Source organism: Osmerus eperlanus, chromosome 4 (genome assembly GCF_963692335.1).
Source record: "Osmerus eperlanus chromosome 4, fOsmEpe2.1, whole genome shotgun sequence".
Classification (NCBI taxonomy): Eukaryota; Metazoa; Chordata; class Actinopteri; order Osmeriformes; family Osmeridae; genus Osmerus; species Osmerus eperlanus.
Window position 1 is genome coordinate 19,541,939 of NC_085021.1, and position 20,783 is coordinate 19,562,721.

General features: G+C 53.3%; 2 protein-coding genes across 2 annotated transcripts in view; one reads left to right on the top strand and one right to left on the bottom strand.

The window, feature by feature from the left end:
* The first annotated feature begins 490 nt into the window (after positions 1-490).
* Positions 491-3,669, top strand: adrm1 (ADRM1 26S proteasome ubiquitin receptor). Its single transcript, XM_062460007.1, has 10 exons — positions 491-602; positions 991-1,236; positions 1,325-1,441; positions 1,579-1,702; positions 1,854-1,940; positions 2,057-2,138; positions 2,234-2,499; positions 2,852-3,009; positions 3,176-3,278; positions 3,384-3,669. Exons 2-10 carry the CDS (start codon positions 1,027-1,029, stop codon positions 3,488-3,490), a joined length of 1,254 nt encoding a protein of 417 aa, XP_062315991.1. The 5' UTR covers positions 491-602; positions 991-1,026; the 3' UTR covers positions 3,491-3,669.
* A 42-nt stretch (positions 3,670-3,711) lies between these two features.
* The window catches only part of lama5 (laminin, alpha 5), a 41,693-nt gene continuing 24,621 nt past the window's right edge, over positions 3,712-20,783 (bottom strand). The window contains exons 38-75 of the mRNA XM_062460542.1: positions 20,369-20,482; positions 19,853-19,983; positions 19,618-19,698; positions 19,230-19,444; positions 18,774-18,874; positions 18,359-18,542; positions 17,986-18,126; positions 17,690-17,841; positions 17,407-17,517; positions 16,989-17,100; positions 15,914-16,087; positions 15,523-15,719; positions 15,246-15,362; positions 14,864-15,018; positions 14,580-14,721; positions 14,370-14,472; positions 13,860-13,973; positions 13,523-13,708; positions 13,156-13,298; positions 12,550-12,738; positions 12,323-12,462; positions 12,042-12,195; positions 10,923-11,056; positions 10,548-10,716; positions 10,087-10,221; positions 9,808-9,959; positions 9,087-9,219; positions 8,834-8,974; positions 8,432-8,562; positions 8,121-8,285; positions 7,442-7,565; positions 6,970-7,130; positions 6,608-6,797; positions 6,211-6,517; positions 5,830-6,054; positions 5,477-5,596; positions 5,071-5,252; positions 3,712-4,838 (exon numbers count right to left, since the gene is read on the bottom strand). Of these exons, the coding sequence (XP_062316526.1) occupies positions 5,104-5,252; positions 5,477-5,596; positions 5,830-6,054; positions 6,211-6,517; positions 6,608-6,797; positions 6,970-7,130; positions 7,442-7,565; positions 8,121-8,285; positions 8,432-8,562; positions 8,834-8,974; positions 9,087-9,219; positions 9,808-9,959; positions 10,087-10,221; positions 10,548-10,716; positions 10,923-11,056; positions 12,042-12,195; positions 12,323-12,462; positions 12,550-12,738; positions 13,156-13,298; positions 13,523-13,708; positions 13,860-13,973; positions 14,370-14,472; positions 14,580-14,721; positions 14,864-15,018; positions 15,246-15,362; positions 15,523-15,719; positions 15,914-16,087; positions 16,989-17,100; positions 17,407-17,517; positions 17,690-17,841; positions 17,986-18,126; positions 18,359-18,542; positions 18,774-18,874; positions 19,230-19,444; positions 19,618-19,698; positions 19,853-19,983; positions 20,369-20,482 (5,592 nt within the window). The 3' untranslated portion in view covers positions 3,712-4,838; positions 5,071-5,103. The remainder of the gene's footprint in view (positions 4,839-5,070; positions 5,253-5,476; positions 5,597-5,829; positions 6,055-6,210; positions 6,518-6,607; positions 6,798-6,969; positions 7,131-7,441; positions 7,566-8,120; positions 8,286-8,431; positions 8,563-8,833; positions 8,975-9,086; positions 9,220-9,807; positions 9,960-10,086; positions 10,222-10,547; positions 10,717-10,922; positions 11,057-12,041; positions 12,196-12,322; positions 12,463-12,549; positions 12,739-13,155; positions 13,299-13,522; positions 13,709-13,859; positions 13,974-14,369; positions 14,473-14,579; positions 14,722-14,863; positions 15,019-15,245; positions 15,363-15,522; positions 15,720-15,913; positions 16,088-16,988; positions 17,101-17,406; positions 17,518-17,689; positions 17,842-17,985; positions 18,127-18,358; positions 18,543-18,773; positions 18,875-19,229; positions 19,445-19,617; positions 19,699-19,852; positions 19,984-20,368; positions 20,483-20,783) is intronic.

Sequence of the window (20,783 nt, forward strand, 5' to 3'; positions counted from 1 at the left end):
TAGCTAGCTAGCACAACTACTGCCCTACAGCGGCTGTACCATCGCTACCGGGCTGGGAAACTAGGTTGAGTTAAGAGAAGCTAGTTAGCTAGCAAATGTGGCAATCTCACTAATCCAAGGACAGTCCGTGGTAAAGTACCGTAGCCGACGTTAGCTGTATTATTACATGGATGCAATTCTTACCGTTTTCCTGGGCACGATGACCTGCTTTTTAATCTTCCAGATCGAAATATAAAACGTTGACTTTCTACACTGCTTGCATCCCAATCAATGAGTCGGGTTAGCTGACCACTTTCATTCAAAACCACGTAGTGATTTAGCCTGCTAGCTAGCTAAAGCCGGAGGAAGCTAACGGTAGAAATTTCAGTCCGTAGTCGCGAGACAACACTCCCACGTCTACGTCGCGCTCACTAGCCTCGACGTGCGCGTTCCCTCACTGGTCAGATGAACAGTTAGCCTAGGTTCCAATAGGTGGCGTACATTCCTAAATCAAGTCAAACTGACTCAAAAACCCTTACACGAAGAAGGTCTAACAAGGACCGCAGCATTGCTGATACCAGAAACAACTTTGTCATTCCCAACTAGCTATAGCCAAACTTCAGGTAATTGATAACAAGAGAAATAGACTGTGTGGTTTAACGTGTGTAGACATACTCTCGGATGTAGAATTGTTAGTTTTAAAATAGGTTCGTAATGTTTACTAGTACAGCTATAGCCAGTGGTCTTATCGTTTTGAATTTAGCGAAGTCATTGGCTAACGTTAGCTAGCCTCTCCATTGTCAGCGACTGGGGTACAGTAGCTAGCTCTAGCTAACATCGTCAGTCGATGATGAGACTAGGCTCCTGAACTGTCATTTCGTCTATTGTTCGCTGAAGAAAAACATAGACCATGATCATATCAACAAGGCTGCTCATTCATAGCTAGAGCTATCTAAATAGCTTTGTGATGTGAAATTGCATTCCAACCGATCCCTTGTTTTGTTTCTCTAGCTCTACTCCAAACAGGAAAAAAAACAGGATTCAAAGATGTCGTCAGGCGCTTTATTTCCCAGCTTGGTGTCGGGCTCCCGAGGCACCTCAAGCAAGTACCTGGTAGAGTTCCGTGCCGGTAAGATGACCCTAAAGGGTAGTACGGTGACACCAGACAAACGCAAGGGGACGGTGTACATCCAGCAAACGGACGATTCGCTTATTCATTTCTGCTGGAAGGACAGGACCACGGGAAACGTGGACGACGTGAGTGGCTGACCGTAAGGCATCACGTTGAAATGGGCGCAGGTGTTGTTTACTGACCTGTGAGCTTTCCTCTGGTTTCACCCTCCAGGATCTAATCATCTTCCCAGACGACTGTGAGTTCAAGAGGGTCAACCAGTGCACCACAGGACGGGTGTTTGTGCTCAAGTTCAAAGCAGGATCCAAACGGCTCTTCTTCTGGATGCAGGTGAGGGATGGAGGGAGGGAGAGAGGGAACAAACATTTGGGAAAGGGGTTAATGGAGATTGCATTGGACTGTTTCCATCGTCCGATAGGACTTCTGTTCAATACCCAACTGTCCATCCCGTCCTTCTCTGTGACCAGGAGCCCAAGACGGACAAGGATGAGGAGCACTGTCGCAAGGTCAACGAGTTCCTGAACAACCCTCCCATGCCTGGAGCTCTGGGGAGCGGGGGCAGTGGCAGCCACGAGCTGTCTGCCCTGGGAGGTGAGACTCGTAGCCGTGCATCTCAATACCCATCCATACAGTCTGTTCACTGCCCACGTCCTGTATCTAAACACTCACTAAACGATGCTTACTCATACGGGTGTCCAGTTAAAGTACAGAGCTCTTCACTCACCCTCCACCTTTTCCTTAGGTGAGGGCGGCCTGCAAAGCCTCCTGGGTAACATGAGTCATAACCAGCTCATGCAGCTGATTGGACCATCAGGACTAGGAGGGCTTGGTGAGTAGCCCAGAGCATCTTGATTAAGCTGCCATTGGGCTTGGCCATGACACACTGCTGTGTATATAAGTCATTTTCTAGTTATGAAAAGAAACTCAAACTTTGTCTGTGTGTAGGTGGTCTAGGGGCCTTGGCTGGTCCAGGGCTGGCTAGTCTTCTAGGCAGTGGAGGTCCAGCTACCAGCAGCTCCTCATCCAGGTAAGCCTGAACATAACTCCTCTCCCTGGCTCCTCTTATAAACTAATAAAGCTCTAACTTTCATTAATACCCCCTTCCCTCCGCCATATATCCAGCTCCCGCAGCCAGTCTGCTGCCGTCACCCCCTCCTCAGGCTCCGGGACGACCAGGATAAGCTCAGCCCCGGCCCCCACCACACCCGTGACCCCTGCTGCCCCCTCAGCCACCTCCCCCACGGTGACCCCCACCACCCCCGCTGCCGCCCAGACCCCCCTGGTGCCCGCGGCCGTGGGCAGCCCCACCCAGCCCATCCAGCTCAGCGACCTGCAGAGCATCCTGGCCACCATGAACGTACCCGCCATGGCCGGTGCAGGACAGGGAGGTGAGGGAGAAGCGTGCACACACACACTCACACACATACTGTACTGAGCAGGCTGGGTCTGTCTGAGCCTGGACATGACAGGGAGATGCTGGGGTAACTAACCTCAAGTCTAGAATGTTCTGTGGAGAACACTGATGCAAACATGCCTTAACACACACACACTGCCATGGCTGGGTACTGTATGTATGTGTACATGTGTGTTCAAAGCTGCCTGCTCAGGAAACTGGGCAATGAGACTGGCCTTGTCTTCTTGGAGGGTTTTAAGGTTGGTTTAGGTGCAGTTCTATGGGCATATATGAAGCCTGGATGGTTTGAGTTGGACGTGTGATCGTCTTCCTTCTCCCCTCCACAGTGGACCTGGCCAGCGTGCTGACCCCAGAGATCATGGCTCCCATCCTGGCCAACTCTGAGGTCCAGCAGAGGCTGATGCCTTACCTGCCCTCTGGGGAGTCCCTGCCACAGAGCGCCGACGAGATCCAGAACACACTCACCTCCCCGCAGTTCCAACAAGTAAGACACACACTCACCTATCTTACCTGCTGAAACTACAGGGATGTACTACACAAACTATTTCAAGTTTGATGAAACATACACACATGTCAAACGAGTATGTAGACTAACAACACAAATTCCCATGTAGACAGCCTGCTAACTCATACAACCCCTCCCCCCGCAGGCGATGAGCATGTTCAGCAGTGCCTTGGCGTCAGGACAGCTGGGGCCTCTCATGAACCAGTTTGGCCTGCCCACAGAGGCCGTGGACGCTGCCAATAAAGGAGGTGAGGAGGGACGAATCACTCTGGATGCTGAAGGAAACACACACACACACACACGCTTCTACCTGTCATATCTGACCCTGGATCTGTGCATCTTCTGGTTCCCAGACGTGGAGGCGTTTGCCAAAGCCATGGAGGGGAGCGACGGCAAGCCGGAAGACGGGGGGAGCTCCAAAGACAAGAAGGACGACGACGAGGATATGAGCCTGGATTAGTTATCCACGGGTCCAACCTATGTCCTGGTCTCTCTGCTTTGTCCTTGTCTTCTTACTCTGTTAGCACAGACGCTAACGTCGCGCTAGCCCGGACAGGGCCTGGTAACCAATGAAAACGTCACGAATTGCAGCGAGGTGTCTTAAAAGCTTGGCAACCAATAAAATGGTTTTGAACAGCACCGCATGTTTTCCTTGACAGTGAAACAAACACCATGACGACATTTGTATCAAAGGTTTATTTAAAAATACATTTTACAACTATTAGAGGGGGGGGGGCGGGTTCAGCTTATCATTTCTGTGTGAGATATAAAGGTGGACAGTGTGTGTTGAGTTTAAAACCCATTCAAATTTCTATAAGTATACAATTCCCATGAAACTAAATACATAAAATGTGCGATTCTATAAAAATGAGAGGTTTTTCCAGGACATTTGACGTGCTGGAGGTAGACCCTAAATCTGGATATCTACTCTGGGACTGAACAGAAGGCTGACAGTGGGGCCTTTCCTCCTCAACACACCTTCCTGTTCAGAACCGGGGCTGGAACACAATGGGTGTTGTGGAGGCATGTACTTTTCCTTGAGTTCTTATTGCATAGGTACCCAGCACAGAATGTCTGCTTGTGTCACACTGAACCTAATTTAGATTTCAGTGGCATACTAAGTGTCACCTTGCTAAACCGGATTGTGCTGTGTCTGGTGGTATGCTTAGGTCTTACACAGAACCTGTGTCTGCATCAAAAGATATACGGCAAAGCCTGTGTAAAGGTAGAAGACAAAACTCCTTGATTCTAGGTCTGCTACTCTATAACATTAATGGAAATCAGACAGCAAAATAAAAAATATACCTCTTGTAAAAATAGAAAATAAATACAATTTAAATTTAACTACAGTATGCTGTCACCTACCACCAGCAATGTTGTCATATATGTTATGGAGTGTATTTCATACTTCTATCAGTGAGAGAGGGCAGGGTGTGTGCCAGGGAGATGAGGTGTGGGCTTCAGGCTGCATCATCATGCATGTCTGGTCCTACACAAGATCAGCTGGACTAGGGGGGGGGGGCAACAATTCGTAGTTGGGGTAGTTATAGTTGGGCTTTTCACGTGTGTACTCTACACGTGAGACAGTAGAGAGGGGTTGCAGAGATAGCGTTAGTCGTAAAGGGGAGTTGATGATCTGCAGAATGAGGCTAGTGGGTTCTGAGGTTGTGTGTTATGTATGGAGAGACATGATTGGGGTAAACAGGAGTATAGATGGGATCAAGGATTGGGATGTAGGCATTTAGAGGTGTAGTTTGGGTATAGGATGGGGTCAGGGTATAGGATAGGGTCAGGGTATATGGGTCAGGGTATAGGATGGGTCAGGGTATAGGATGGGGTCAGGGTATAGGATGGGTCAGGGTATAGGATGGGTCAGGGTATAGGATGGGGTCAGGGTATATGGGTCAGGGTATAGGATGGGTCAGGGTATAGGATGGGTCAGGGTATAGGATGGGGTCAGGGTATATGGGTCAGGGTATAGGATGGGTCAGGGTATAGGATGGGTCAGGGTATAGGATGGGTCATGGTATAGGGGGCTAGTTGGGGCATGTAGGGGTTTTGGGTGTGTTGGATTTAGATGGCGGGGCAGCCCTGCGTTGCTACAGCTCCGTGGACAGACAGAGGCTTGGAGAGCATGACTGGTCGGTGGTTGAGAACCGCCCTGCGGACACAGCCGTGGTAGGAGGGCAGCGACGCTGGGAGGCCAGGCACCACTACGCCATCTAGAGGAAGGGAGGAGGAAGACTTTAGTTACATCAACAGTGCATCTCAAATACTTTATATATTTTTCTGATACTTTCTACCTATATATGTATTTTTCTCTCAGATACATTCTATCTCATGTAGATGAAGATTCAGAAAAGGCAAACGTAATTTTTTTTATAGAAAATAGCATTGTAACGTGTAAATACAATGCATTTAGTGAGTGTGTGTGTGAGAGTCTCACCGGGTACCCCCCCCAGGTAGACCGTCTCCGTGCCCCCTGAGGAGCGCCCCTGCTTGGGCCCCACGCTGTGCTCGCTGGCCGCGTCCACGTGGAGCTGCAACACGTTCCTCTTCTTCACAACTACACAAGAGAACACAGAACCCCGGGCAGGTCAGAACTGGGCTGTGGGTGTTACCGTGGGAACGGGACTGCGCGTGTAGCCTGAACTTCGACGTTCCATAAAACTCGATGCCCATTTCGTTGAACTTCTTAAACCTATTTCTATTGGCTAGGCCGGGTGATGACAAGGTAGAGCAGCCTGTGCCGGCTCTGTCACCTGTCACCTGCGGGGTGTCCAGGCCGCTGGGTCTCACCTGTGATGGTGTGCCATCGCCCGTCACACAGGGGCTCCTCGGGGGTGAAGGAGGTGGAGAAGAGTCCGTTCCCGGCGTTGAGGCTGGCGGTCACCTCCCCCTGGTGGAGGAAGAGGCTGAGGTGCTGCTCTGTCCTCCCCCCGGCGTGCAGCAGCAGCCCGGACACAGACGCCGGCCGCACCTCCAGCTGCACCTCCAGGTCCAGAGACAGAACCAGAGACTCGTCTGCACACACAGACAGACAGGAGGAGGGAGCGATCAGGTAAATGGGTTAGCACTGGGTAACACTCCCTCAATGGGAGAAGAGGAAAGAGGAAGACAGGAGAAGAATAATTGAGAGAAGAGGACGAAAAGAATGAAAGAGAAGAGAGTCAGTCCCACCTATAGCCAGGTGTCCTCCCCGGCCAGGGTAGTAGGCGCCGGGCTCCAGGCTGTTCAGGAAGCAGGGGCCCACCCCCTGGCTGTGCTGGGGGCTCCCAGCGGCCTGCTCGTTCAGGGTCAGGTCTCTGACGCAGCCCAAGAAGCCGCTGGAGGGCCCCTGGAGCGACGTGGCGAGGCTGGAGGGAGCGCCGCCCACGTAGAGCGGCGCTCTGAGGCGACTCTTCTGCCCCCCGGACACCCTCTTAAACTGGGCGTTGATGCCGTCCAGGATCAGACTGGCTTTCTCCCCCTCCCACTTCACAAACACCTGCGGGGGGACACACGGAATCAACAGGATGTGAGTAACACACACACACACTCAAGACACGCACACACACACACACACACACACACTGACCGTGTGCCAGAGCCCGTCGTTGCAGGCCTTACGGCTGCGGATGTTGACCTTCTTCTTGCCCCCTTCCACCAGCAGGACCAGGTGACCCTCGGAGAGCGCCAGGGACATCACGGCGCCGCTCTTCTGGCCGGACACGTGGAACACCAGGCCTTCGGACGAGTTGACACGGATCGCCATGGAGATGTGGGGCCTGGGAGGGGAGAGGGGGGGGGGGAGGCGGGAGGTTGAAACGGCCACTTCTGAGGAGTGTGTGTGTCTGTGTGCGAGTGTGTGTGTGTCTGTGTGGGAGTGTGTGTGTCTGTGTGGGAGTGTGTGTGTCTGTGTGCGAGTGTGTGCGTCCGCGTGCGAGGGGGGGGGCTCACGTCTTGCTGAAGGCCGCGGGGAGGGTGTCGTAGCGCTGGTAGCTGTGAGAGGAGCCGCTGAAGTGAGCAGCGCCGGGCTCCTGGGCAGACAGCTCCCCCTGGCAGGACTGTCTGGTACTGCGGCTCCTGCTGCTCCCCGCCTGAGGCTTCCTGTGTTTACCCTGGGGAGGGGGGAGGGGGGAGAGCAAATACAGACAGTAGGAGAGGGGAGGAGAAGGGAGGAATGGTGGGAGATGGGGGACAAACAATTGAGTGTGTGTGTTCTGTATTCTTAATTTGTAGTGTTATATTGCATTTTGTTGTGAAGCACTTTGGATTTTTATCTGCGAGAAGTGCTATACAAATAAACTTTACTTACTTACTTACTTACTTGTGTGAGTGCATGTTTTGTGTCTGTGTATATGTATGTGTGTGTGTGTGTGTGCATGTGTGTGTGTGCATGTGTGCATGTGTGTGTGTGTGTGTGTGGTACCTTGGGGCCCTTCTGGCGTGGGGGGGTGGCAAGGATCTGCTGGGGTTTCTGAGCAGCAGGACACCTCAGAGGAACGTTGATGTTCTCCTTGGCTTTGATCAGGTTCATCACCTGCTTCTTATCGCTGGAGCACACACACACACACACACACACACGAGACATCAGCAGAGGTCCCACAGGCCGGACATCTTGCTTGCTTCTACTTCTGTTCTCTTCCAGTGTTCCCTGCTCCCTTTTTCCCTCCTTTTCTAACCTCTCAGTATCCCTCCCTCTCTACCTCCTCCTCCTCTCCCTCTCTACCTCCTCCTCCTCTCCCTCTCTACCTCCTCCTCCTCTCCCTCTCTACCTCCTCCTCCTCTCCCTCTCTACCTCCTCCTCCTCTCCCTCTCTACCTCCTCCTCCTCTCCCTCTCTCCCTCCTCCTCCTCTCCCTCTCTCCCTCCTCCTCCTCTCCCTCTCTACCTCCTCCTCCTCTCCCTCTCTACCTCCTCCTCCTCTCCCTCTCTACCTCCTCCTCCTCTCCCTCTCTACCTCCTCCTCCTCTCCCTCTCTACCTCCTCCTCCTCTCCCTCTCTACCTCCTCCTCCTCTCCCTCTCTCCCTCCTCCTCCTCTCCCTCTCTACCTCCTCCTCCTCTCCCTCTCTACCTCCTCCTCCTCTCTCTCTCTACCTCCTCCTCACCCCTTGATGAACAGGTTGCTGATGCAGCCCGTCAGGTTGGCCACGCCCCTGTTCTCCGGGCTCCCGCCCAGGTACACGTTGCCAGCCACTGGCGTGGCTCGCCCCGCGCCGCCCACTGACGTCTCCTCGCCCTTCTCCTGGACGTCGTCCACGTACACACGCGTCCTGGCAGCACGCACAACACACGCCAGTTATGACAGCGTAGTGAAGGGCTCAACTGCTTCTATCTTCACCTGCATGGCCTTGGTATGGCTACCAAGGCCAACACGTACATGTAGGCACGGTGTATATCTGTGTTGGGTGTGTCCTACCCAGTGTTGTCGTTGTACACAGCTACATAGTGGCTGTTGTCGTCGTTGTAGGTCTTCTGACTCTTGATCTGCGTGTTGGCCATGCGTACCACCACCTGCCCCTTGTCCATGAACACCTGGCACAGCCCATCCTGAGCAGGGAGAGGACACGCGTCTGGTTAGCAAGCAGCTAGCTAGCGCACCTGGGTTAGTGGCTGGAAATGGGCAGGTTAGCAGGCATGAATTAGCAGGTACGAATGAAAAGCATATTCAGCCCTTGTCATTAAAGAGAGACAGCTAGCGGAGAGGTTCCAAAGCCGGAGACAAAACCAGGCCGGCCTGGGACCTTGGTGTGTGTGTGTGTGTGTGTGTGTGGGTATGTTACTGTGGTGATCTGTGTTTGGAGTGTGTGTTCCTCCCTACCTGGGCCTGGTGGTAGAACATGAGTCCGTTCTTCTGGTCGGTGCGGAAGCCGAAGCCGGCATAGAAGTCGTCCCTGAGGGTGGTGATGGACGGCCCCAGGTCCAGGTAACTCTGCCCTGAGAAGTGGGCCTCACGAGTCACCTGGCACACACAGGGTTAAAGTAGTTTTACTACACGGATGGAGCAGATGTATGTGTGTATGTCTGTGTGTGTGTGTGTGTCTCCCTGTGTGTGTGTGTGTGTCTCGTCTCACCAGCAGGTCGTCAGGACATCCATGGCTGACCCCAGAGCTGACCATCCTGTTCAGGCTGATGTAGTTGTCCACTGCCTTCACTCTCCTGAAGCAGCCCTTTAGAGAGCCCTGCTTGGGGAACAGGCCCTTCAGACTGCACGCACACACACAGACACACACGCACAGACAGAGAGACACACACACACAGATAGAGAGAGAGAGACACACACACACACACAGACACACACACACAGACACAAACAGCCAAATAAATGACCTATTACAGTAACATCTGTGGAAGTGAAAGCTTGTTTCTGCCTCAGCGTGTGTCTGTGTGTGGAGCCGAGGGGGTGCTGCGGGCAGCACGGTGGCTCAGTGGTTAGCACTGTCGCCTCACAGCAAGAAGGTCCTTGGTTTGAACCCCGGTCGTTCCAGGTCCATTCTGTGTGGAGTTTACATGTTCTCCCCGTGCCTGTGTGGGTTTCCTCCGGGTACTCCGGTTTCCCCCACCAAGACATGCATCGTGTGAATGATGGTGGTGGTCGGAGGGGCCGTAGGCACTGATTGGTAGCCACCCTTCTGTCAGTCTGCCCCAGGGCAGCTGTGGCTACAGTTGTAGCTTAACACCACCGGTTTGACTGTGTCTGAATGAATACTGGACTCTGTAAAGCGACCTTGAGTACTTTGAGTAGTAGAAAGCGCTATATAAGATCAATAAAAGCTATGCCAGTCTCTCACTCACTTCTCGGGCATCTTGTCCTTGGGCACCCCTCCGAGGTAGTAGTTGACAGCAAAGTCTGGCAAGTCCTCGGTGAAGATGTGGTCATACAGTTTCATGCGACTGTTCCTCACCACCAGGCGTTTCGTCGAGCCCACGAGGAGGATGATCTGCAACTGAGGAGGAGAAACAAACAGCGTTGCGTCACACCTCCTCCGTAGCTGACGGGGGTGTTATTTAAAAAGAGCTCAAACGGGAGTGTGAAATGAAGGTCTGTTGGTGTTGGTGTGGTTGGGCTCTTACAGACTGAGACTCTGCGTTGCTGATCTTGAGGAGGGAGGACTGAGGATCGAATGGCTCCAGCTGCTGCAGGGTCTTGTTGAAGTCGTAGAAGACCTTGGCGTAGCCTTGCTGCACAGCCAGACACAGGTACTGGTCCTGTGGGACACACACAACCACACACTCAGGTACGACAGCTTCTGGGTGGCTGAATCAAAACACACACACACACACACTCGTACAGGCACACACTTAGACCTTTTGAGGTTCATGTTGTTTAATTGTAACTTGTTTAACTACATGCTCTGATGGTTCTTCCCTTTGGCACTTATTTGCTTTTCACAATGTATGGTTCATGTTTTGGCTGCCCGCAATGTTTGGGGCTATCTCGTTGTTATGATCAGTGACCTATGCACTTTTGTAAAGCTCTCTCTTGGAAGTCGCTTTGGATAAAATTAATAAATGTAAATGGAATGAGACCGTACGTTGTTGTGCAACATCATCAGGATGCCGTTGTGGGACAGGAGTTTGACTTCCATTTCGAAGGATTTCGTGGGCCTGGCAGGGTCGGTGGGGTAGGTGACCTCAACGTAGCCCGTACCGTCAAAGTAGGACGCGTCCTTCACCCAGGACAGAGCCAGATTTCCCTGGCTCCTATAAGACACCAGGGGGCAGATGCAGAGATGTTATGGTCCATATGGAGACGCAGAGACGTTATAGTTGTTATGGAGACAGAGAGACGTTATGGTTGTTATGGAGACAGAGAGACGTTATGGTAGTTGGGGAGATGCAGGGACATTATACAGCTGTTAGATATGTGCTACCAGTGTGTGTGTGTGTGTTGGAGGGTTTGTTCTGACCTGCCACACGGCTTCACCTCTGTGGTGTTGAGCTGGAAGATGTTCTCAAAGTTGTACAGGCTGAGGACCTCCTCGTTCAGAGACTCCAGCTCGATGCAGCCCTGGAAGTAGGGGTGCTGCAGCTGGGGAGGGGGCTGGGGGGGGGGGGGGGGGCGGGGGGGGGGGATTGGGAGGTATTTGTCATCTCTCATTCATCCGTTCTAAATATCCGCCCTAATTTATCTTTTTGTTACTGTCTTAATATTTCTAATCTGCACAGTATTGCTGTGTTCACACCGAAAGCTAAGCAAATTATTCCCCGCGAATGAAGCGAATTTTCGCTTAGGGTTCATTTGTGTTCATCCGCGTATGGAAGCAAATCAGTGACATAATGTTTTTAATTTTAAAAGGCATTGAATACTTAATATTGAAATTTAAACACCACCGAATTTGTTGGTTTTGAATTCACCTCTTTAATATTGATTTCAATGTAAAAAAAAAAATCTAGTTTCAGAAATTCAAATAGAAAAAATCATATAAAAAATCAACAACAAAAAATTAAACTTCAGAAAAATTTGCTTCACATTCGTTGTGAACACAGCATAAGACCCCCCCACACACACACACGCACAAACCCCCCCACACACAGACCCACACCGACCCCCCCCACACACACACAGACCCCCCCACACACAGACCCACACCGACCCCCCCCACACACACACGCACAAACCCCCCCACACACAGACCCACACCGACCCCCCACACACACGCAAACCCCCCCACACACAGACCCACACCGACCCCCCACACACACACAAACCCCCCCACACACAGACCCACACCGACCCCCCACACACACACAAACCCCCCCACACACAGACCCACACCGACCCCCCACACACGCACACCGACCCCCCCACACACAGACCCACACCGACCCCCCACACACACACCCCCCCACACACGCACACCGACCCCCCCCACACACACACACAGACCCCCCCACACACAGACCCACACCGACCCCCCACACACACACACAGACCCCCCCACACACACACACACCCCCCCACACACGCACACCGACCCCCCCCACACACACACGCACCCCCCCACCTTCCCAAACTGCAGTCTCACCGTGAAGGAGCTGGGGTAGCCTCCTACGTAGAAGATGGTCTCCTCCGTCTGCAGGTTGAGCAGGCCTTTATCCCCCTGTGCCTTCCCATCTACCTTGGTCACTCTCAGTTCACCGCTCTCAGACGACATGGCCATCTCACCGTACTGCAGGATCCTACACACACACACACACACCACACAAATATGATGAGGGATTGCGTTTGGATTTATGACTGCAGTATCAATGCTGCTGCTGCTGCTGCTGCTGATGATGATGATGACAGTGATGAAGGCTGGCGCACCGTTCCAGGAAGACACTGTTGAAGTGGCCGTCTGATTTGACATCCTCCCGCATCAAAACGTCCGTCGTCTCTCCGCCCACGTTGAAATACCAGCGCAGTCTCCGCCCCTCCAGAGCCATACCTAGGAACTCTTTGCTGGACTACAAATCCCAGAGACACATTACAGTCAGGTTTATAGGACTACATATCCCAGAGACTAATCTAATGCTGTGGTCTGGGCTACGTACGTTCTTGTTGCCGAGGTAGAAGACAAACTGGCGTTCGACTTGTTGAGTGTTGTCCTGGCGACGGAGGCGGGTGGCCTCTGGGAGTGTGATGTGGAACTTCAGGGAGGTGTACGCAGCCAGGTCGGCAAGGTTACTGGGGTTCCGCACTTGCACAGCGGACGTCCCGTTGAACTTGACTGAGACACCCACCTGGGGGGGGGGGAGAGAGGGGTGAGACAGTGGACCAAGGTTGGGTTACCAGGGTCACAGGGATTTCAGCCTGGAAATCAAGGCTGGTGAAGAGATGTTTGACCATAAGGTCAAGGTTCAGGTCCTTCTACAGAGACAGGCCCTTTGTCGGATGGTGGTCAGGTGGCTGAGCGGTTAGGGAATCGGGCTAGTAATCTGAAGGTTGCCAGTTCGATTCCCAGCCGTGCCAAATGACGTTGTGTCCTTGGGCAAGGCACTTCACCCTACTTGCCTCGGGGGGAATGTCCCTGTACTTACTGTAAGTCGCTCTGGATAAGAGCGTCTGCTAAATGACTAAATGTAAATGTAAATCGACTTTGAGATGGTGGTGAGGTCTAATGTGCCGGCTGGGTGGTCCGGGTGTTGGTGTCGGGGTACCTTGCTGGCGGCGTTGCGGGCCTGGGCGATGAGCTGGCGGATCCTCAGGATGTTGTCGGAGATGTTGGGCATCTGGACCGACTGGTTCTGCAGGCGGTCCAGCTTCTTCACCAGCAGAGGGATGGTCTCTCCCAGCATCCCCACTGAACACACACCAGGAAGGGATGGATACAGGAACGATTACCGTGTGTGTGTGTAAGGACTGAACGAAATAAGGAAAGCCATATACATTCCAATGATCAGTGTGTGTGTGAGAGAGAGAGAGAGACACACACACAAAGAGAGAGAGAGACACACACACAAAGAGAGAGAGAGACAGAGAGAGAGAGAGAGAGAGAGAGAGAGAGAGAGAGAGAGAGAACCCTACTAGACTTGTTGGCCTCCAGCAGGGCCTTGTTGATGTCCTCGTTGGTGGTGTTGGCGTCTCCGTATTCCTGCTGCCACTGCTCCAGCTTCTCTCTGATTGGCCCCAGCGTCTCCTCCACGCTGGTCGCCGTGGCATTGGCGACCTCTGCTGCACGCTTGGCGTCCTCGATGTCTTGCCCTGTCTCCTCTGGGGGGGTGGGGGGTGGAGAACATGGAGGAGTTAGAGAGAAAAGAAGAGTAAGTGATAGAGAAAGAGAGAGAAGGAGAGAGAGATAGTTGTGGAGTGTGTGTGTTTGTGTTGTGGAGAGTGTGTGTGTGTGTGTGTTGTGTGCCCTCACCCCTGCTGAAGTTGAGGTTGCTCTGGGCCTGCTCCAGCTCTTTCAGCAGGTCCTCATGCTTGACCATGGCCTCGTCCAGACGGACCGTGGCATTGTCCAGACGGGGAGTCAGATCTGACACACAGGAACAGGAAGTGGGACAATCAGATCTACAGTGTGCAACACTAAGATGAGTCAGGGTGGATAGTGTTGATCGCTTCAGTAGTCATAGACAATGATGTGTAATCCAGTCACATGTCCAGTCCAGTAATATGTTCTCTATGCACTATTCACATCTTGTTGGATGAAAGGATTTTGTGAATGAATGAAAAGTCCTGTGTAAATGCAGGCTCAGGGGTGTGTTCAGGGGTCAGGGGTGGGGTCAGGGGTCAGTTCAGGGGTCAGGGGTGGGGTCAGTTCAGGGGTCAGGGGTGGGGTCAGGGGTCAGGGGTCAGTTCAGGGGTCAGGGGTGGGGTCAGGGGTCAGGGGTGTGTTCAGGGTCAGGGGTGGGGTCAGGGTCACGCTGGGTACCTGAGGTCAGCTCCTCCTGCAGTGCGAGAGCCTCGTCTAACAGCTCCAGACTGTGGTTCTTCAGACCGTCAGCCACCTGGTCCAGATCCTGGTCCTGCAGACTCTACACACAGGCAGGCCTCTTCAGTGTGTGTGTGTGTGTGTTTCTGTATGCACTGTAGTATCTGTGTGTGTGCACACATACAGTGTGTGTGTGTGTGTGTGTGTTACCTTCAGGGCGTCCATGGCAGCCTGGTTGGCCAGGTTAGCAGACGTCTCGGCCTCTCTGATGGTGTCTATGATGCTGTTGTAGGCTTTGGAGGCATTCACCGCCCTCTGGATCAGACCATTCTGCCCTGTGGCCGAGATCACACTGCAGCACACACACACACACACACACACACACACACACGGGAGGAGACAACTGTCAACAGACATACACCGCCTGTCTGTCTGTCTAAGCAGTCATGCATCTCCACCTCTCCTCCCTCCCCTCCACTCCCTCCCCCCCTCACCTGGACAGGTTCATGGCCAGCGTGTTGAGCAGCTGGGCGTGTTTCTCCGCTGCCTCCACCAGGGGGATCTTGGAGACGGAGGGGGCGAAGCTCTGCACCTTCTCAGCCAGGGGGCTCCGCGCCCCGTCCAGCTGGGCAGCCAGGCGCTCGTACTCCTGGAGGGGACAGGGGGAGGGAGGGGTGGGTGGGTGGGTGGGTGGGTGGGTGGGTGGGTGGACGGACGGACGGACGGACGGACAGACAGACAGACAGACTGACAGACTGACAGACAGACTGACAGACTGACAGACAGACAGACAGACAGACAGACAGACTGACAGACAGACTGACAGACAGACTGACAGACTGACAGACTGACAGACGGATGGACGGAGGGGCGTACCTCCTTGGAGTCGTGCAGCATGGTGAGCATGTCGTTGACCTGGGCTACGTCGTCCTCCGCCATCTGAAGCAGGTCCTCCACCTCCTTCATCTTCTCCTTCAGGTCCTCCACCTTTCGCTGTAGGGAGACACACACCGCAATGAGCCGGGCGGAACATGTGTGTGTATGCGTTTGCCTGTGTGTGTGTTTATGAGTGCTCGAGTGTGTATGTGTGTGTGTGTGCCTGTGTGTTTTTATGAGTGCTCGAGTGTGTATGTGTGTGTGTGTGTGCCCCCACCTGGCTCTCCTCCAGCCTCTTCTCGTTGATGTTGTTGCTCTCAGCGGCGCGGGCCGTGTTGTTGACCGCCTCGTTCAGGGCGTCTCTCAGGTCCATCAGCTCAGCGTGGAACTTAGACAGCCTGTCTCGGATCTGCTGGGCCAGGGCACTGTTATCTGTCTGACGACCAACCAGCTCCTTCTTCACTCTGTCCATGACTGGCGGGGGGGGGGGGGGGGGGGGGGGGTGGAGAGAAAGAGAGAGGGAGACAGAGAAAGAGATGGATAGAGAGAGAGAGAGAGAGAGGGAGGGAGGGGGAAAAAGAGATAGAGAGAGACAGAGTAAGCTAAAGAAAGTTTTGTAATCCCAGAAACGACACAGTGCTCGGGGGGGTCGGCCTTGTGAGTCTCACGTTTGTCCGCCTCCACCTTCTCCCTCTCGGCGGTGTTCTTCTGCTGGACGCAGCTCCTGAACCTCATCTCCCGGAGCATGGCCTCAACCTGCCTCAGCTTGTCCTCCCTCTCCTCCAGACCCTGCTCCTCCAGGGTCTCGTTCACCCCCGTCCGGTTGGCCTGCATCGTCACGTCTGCAAACCACACGGGGACAAGGGACGGACGTCAGGGATGTCAGGACACACGCGCATAAAAACACACACATGCGTACGTACGCACGTACATGCACACCTACAGCTAGCCCAGCTCTAAAGCTTTAGCTTAGAGAGAGAGTAACTCTCCTCTACAAGCCTGTATTCAGCCTGTGTTCAGCCTGTGTGTGTTAAGCCTGTGTTCAGCCTGTGTTCAGCCTGTGTGTGTTCAGCCTGTGTGTGTTCAGCCTGTGTTAAGCCTGTGTTCAGCCTGTGTGTGTTCAGCCTGTGTTCAGCCTGTGTTCAGCCTGTGTGTGTTCAGCCTGTGTGTGTTCAGCCTGTGTTCAGCCTGTGTGTGTTCAGCCTGTGTTCAGCCTGTGTGTGTTCAGCCTGTGTTCAGCCTGTGTGTGTTCTGCCTGTGTGTGTTCAGCCTGTGTTCAGCCTGTGTGTGTTCAGCCTGTGTGTGTTCAGCCTGTGTTCAGCCTGTGTGTGTTCAGCCTGTGTTCAGCCTGTGTTCAGCCTGTGTGTGTTCAGCCTGTGTTCAGCCTGTGTGTGTTCAGCCTGTGTGTGTTCAGCCTGTGTTCAGCCTGTGTGTGTTCAGCCTGTGTGTGTTCAGCCTGTGTGTGTTCAGCCTGTGTTCAGCCTGTGTGTGTTCATCCTGTGTGTGTTCAGCCTGTGTTCAGCCTGTGTGTGTTCAGCCTGTGTGTGTTCAGCCTGTGTTCAGCCTGTGTGTGTTCAGCCTGTGTGTGTTCAGCCTGTGTTCAGCCTGTGTGTGTTCAGCCTGTGTGTGTTCAGCCTGTGTGTGTTCAGCCTGTGTTCAGCCTGTGTGTGTTCAGCCTGTGTGTGTTCAGCCTGTGTTCAGCCTGTGTGTGTTCAGCCTGTGTGTTCTCTCCTCCTGGCTCACCCTCTATGCTTGCCATCGTGTTGTTGATGTAGGCGAGCAGGTCCAGCGCCCTCTGGTGGCTGCTGGTGGTACTGTTGTCAAGAGCCACCGCCTTGGCCGTGGTCACCTCCGCCTGGCGGGCAGAAAAGAGGTGGAAGACATGATCGTCCACCGGCTGGTCACTGTACCAGTCTGCACCAACGACTGGAAAATACAACTAATGATGCATGCGATACGTTCCTGGATAAGGCTCAAGCCTAGTCGAAATATTCGAGTTTTCCGTTTTTCTGTGTGAGCATATTTATTTATAGGCCTAACTTACGTTTGTGCAACCACAAATATACGTAGCTTGCCTTAGTATGAATTAAAATGAAATTATCTCTGCTTGTTTGGTACATATAAATATACCCTTTCTGTTAAATCTCTGCTTCAAGTCTACCTTCATTTGCAGCTCATTGATGTCATCACTGAGGCTTGCCACCTCGCTCTCCATCTGGTCAGCTTTGTCCCTGCTCACATCCAGAGTAGCGTTGTAGTTTCCTATGGAATTCTGTGAAAAGGAGTTTCAAGTCTTAAGTCACAAGGCAATTTTGTGCACTAAACTCATACAGTGATGCAAGATATTTCATAGGAATTTGATGGAGGTGGGTGTGTGTGTTTTTGGGTGTGAGAGGGAGTGTGTGTGTACATGTGTGTGTGTGTGTGTGTGTGAGAGTCCTCACAGCGATGTCCTCCATGGAGCGGTTGAGGTTGTGAAGCTGTGCCCAGGCGATGGAGCTGGCGTTCAGGCTGGTCAGCTGATTGGCCACGGAGCGGAAGTTCTCGTTCATGCTGTCCAGGTCCTCCAACAGCACCACCACACAGCTGTCACACGCTACACACACACACACACACACACACACGTGTTACATGGCATTTTTTCCAGGTCTTAGCTCCTCCAGCAGTCTCACGACACACACACACACACACACACAGAGACGTACGCCCCGATCACACGGGTGTTTCCACGGTGACTCACGTTGGCAGGTGAGTTGGGCTCCGTGCTGGACGGGCATGCTGTAGCGGTGGGCACACGTGTCACACTGCCTCCCTGTCAGCCCGTCGGCACAGCGACACTCACCTGTCCTGGGGTCACACCTGCCCGCTTTGCACTCACACTCTGGAGACACACACACACACACGTTTATTAGAACACACACATCTAACTTTCTGTCTGTCTGTGGTTTGTTTATATGTGTAGGTGTGTGTGTGTGTAGGTCTGTCTGTGTGAGTGTGTGTGTAGGTCTGTCTGTGTAGGTCTGTGTGTGTGTGTAGGTGTGTGTGAGTGTGTGTGTAGGACTGTCTGTGTGTGTGTGTATGTGTGTGTGTGTAGGTGTGTGTGTGTGACCTACTCCTGCAGCCGTCAGGGCTGTAGTCCCAGTACCCCGGAGCACACTGGCGGCACTGGGGGCCGTTGACCCCGGGGCGGCAGGTGCACTGACCGCTGCTGGGGTCACATGACTGGACCAGGGCCGCGGCCGCCTCACACTCGCACGCACGACACCCGGAGCACGAGTCGAAGCCAAACATCCCATCCTGGAAACACACACACACACACATGCACGCACACACACACACACACACACACACATGCACACACACACATGCACGCACACACACACATGCACACAGACGCACACACATGCACGAGTGTGAATAAACCTGTCTGAAATCCCATTCGACTACACACACACAGTAGTAGTAGTCGTTCAAATCCTGTATGTGGTGCAGTGTGTGTGTGCAGTCCAGTGTGGGGAGGGTACTTACCACACACTGATCACACAGGGCCCCGGTCACGCCAGGCTTACACCGGCACTTCCCCGTACCAGGGTCACATGACGCCGTGCCACACGGCGAGCAGTTGCATCCTGGGTAGATCAGACAGCGGGAGAAAGATCAGATGGTTCTGCTCAAGTCCTCTTTGTGAATGATCGACCATTCCTAGTTCTTCCTCCAGCATTGGAGGAGAGCAGAGCAGTAAAGTGTGAAGTTTGGCTCTCCCCTCTTAATGAGCAGCCAACACAGTAAGCTGTTATTCAGATCCCTCACTCAGATTGGGATAAATGTTACTTAGTGGAGGTGGGAGCAAACTAGGATAAATCTGGGATTAAAGTTCATGTTAATGATCTGTGTGTGTGTGTGTGTGTGTGTGTTGATTTCAGAGTGTGTGTGTGTGTGTTTATTCTGGAGCCTGTGTGCGTGTATCTACAAAGCGTAGCTCACTGGTGCAGTTCTTAGCGGTGACGGCGTCGCCGTAGTAACCGGGGGCGCAGATCTCGCAGTGGCTCCCGGCAGCGTTGTGCATGCAGCCCTGGCACTCGCCCGTCAGCGGGTGGCAGTTGCTGAACAGCATGTTGGGGTCCGTGTTGTCGTGACAACGGCAGGGCTGGCAGGTGCTGCCGATCACCATGGGGTTGCCGTAGAAACCGGGAGCGCACCTGTGCGAGGGGAGGGAGACGGTGAGAGAGGTCGGGGGGTCGGAGACAAGAGCACGCCTCAAGGAGCCTGGCTTCATGCTTCCTGCCTCCTGCTTCCTGCCTCCTGCTTCCTGCTTCCTGAGTGTGTGTGCAGGAGGAGAGAGAGAGAGAGCGTGGCGTGGGCTGGTACTGACCTCTCACAGTGGGAACCTGCATAGCCAGGCATACACAGACACTGCATACTGTTGGGCTTCTCCACACAGCCCACCGCAAAACTACAGGGAGAGAGAGAGAGGTGGGCTTGTAAAGCTGTTTATGTCAAGTCGAGTCGAGGCAAATTGTGCAGAGCTGTGCAAAGTAGAGTCAAGTGGAGTAGAGAGTAGATTAGAGCAGAACTGAGTATAGTAAAACCGAGTAGAGTGGACTAACTTGTTGGACGCCACCTGCAGAGGGCAGGGACAGCTGTCACAGGACAAAGCGTCACCGTCCAAATGGTTGTTGCCGTGGAAACCGCCCTGACACTTCTCACAGTGATGCCCGGCGGTGTTGTGCTGACAGTTCTGAGCGACGACGACAACAACAACAGGAGTAGGTCAACACCAACAAACCCTCTGCATGATCACACACAGCAACAATCAACAATCAAATCCACCAGAACATGGGAGTCAGGTGGCTGAGCGGTTAAAGAATCGGGCTAGTAATCAGAAGGTCGCTGGTTCGATTCCCAGCCATGCCAAATGACGTTGTGTCCTTGGGCAAGGCACTTCACCCTACTTGCCTCGGGGGAATGTCCCTGTACTTACTGTATGTCGCTCTGGATAAGAGCGTCTGCTAAATGACTAAATGTAAATGTAACATAGCCGTAACATCCCTTCATGGGTGAGAAACGGTCTCCATTTTCGAATTTAGGAAACATTCTGAATCATGGTGAAGGCTGTTCCTCACCACACAGACCCCAGAGCCGTCCAGACACTGGTCAGAGTGACCGTGACAGTTACAGGGGACACACTTCCCCAGGAACAGCCCCTTGGTGTCCCTGTAGAAGCCGGGGGCACATTGCTGTGGAGACAGGGATGAAGGGGAGAGAGAGTGGAGGGGGAGTTAGCTTGTGAATGTGATGAAGGTTTGGGTACAGTAAGATGCCTGGGTGGGTAAGGGTGGCTGCACATCTCAACTTCAGACCAGCCTGACAGAACGGCATCGTCTCTAAAGAGGTGCAGGTAGAAAAACAGTGGCAGGTGTGCTGGCCGGGCGTCAGGTGTGCCAGACAGGTGTGCCAGTCAGACAGGTGTGCCAGTCAGACAGGTGTACCAGTCAGGTGTGCCAGTCAGACAGGTGTGCCAGTCAGACAGGTGTGCCA

Excerpts from the sequence above, each read along its gene's own strand:
- adrm1 (XM_062460007.1), top strand. The coding sequence starts at position 1,027 with ATGTCGTCAGGCGCTTTATTTCCCAGCTTGGTGTCGGGCTCCCGAGGC. Across the intron at positions 1,237-1,324 it reads CCACGGGAAACGTGGACGAC|GATCTAATCATCTTCCCAGA; the intron begins GTGAGTGGCTGA and ends TTCACCCTCCAG. Across the intron at positions 2,500-2,851 it reads GGCCGGTGCAGGACAGGGAG|TGGACCTGGCCAGCGTGCTG; the intron begins GTGAGGGAGAAG and ends TCCCCTCCACAG.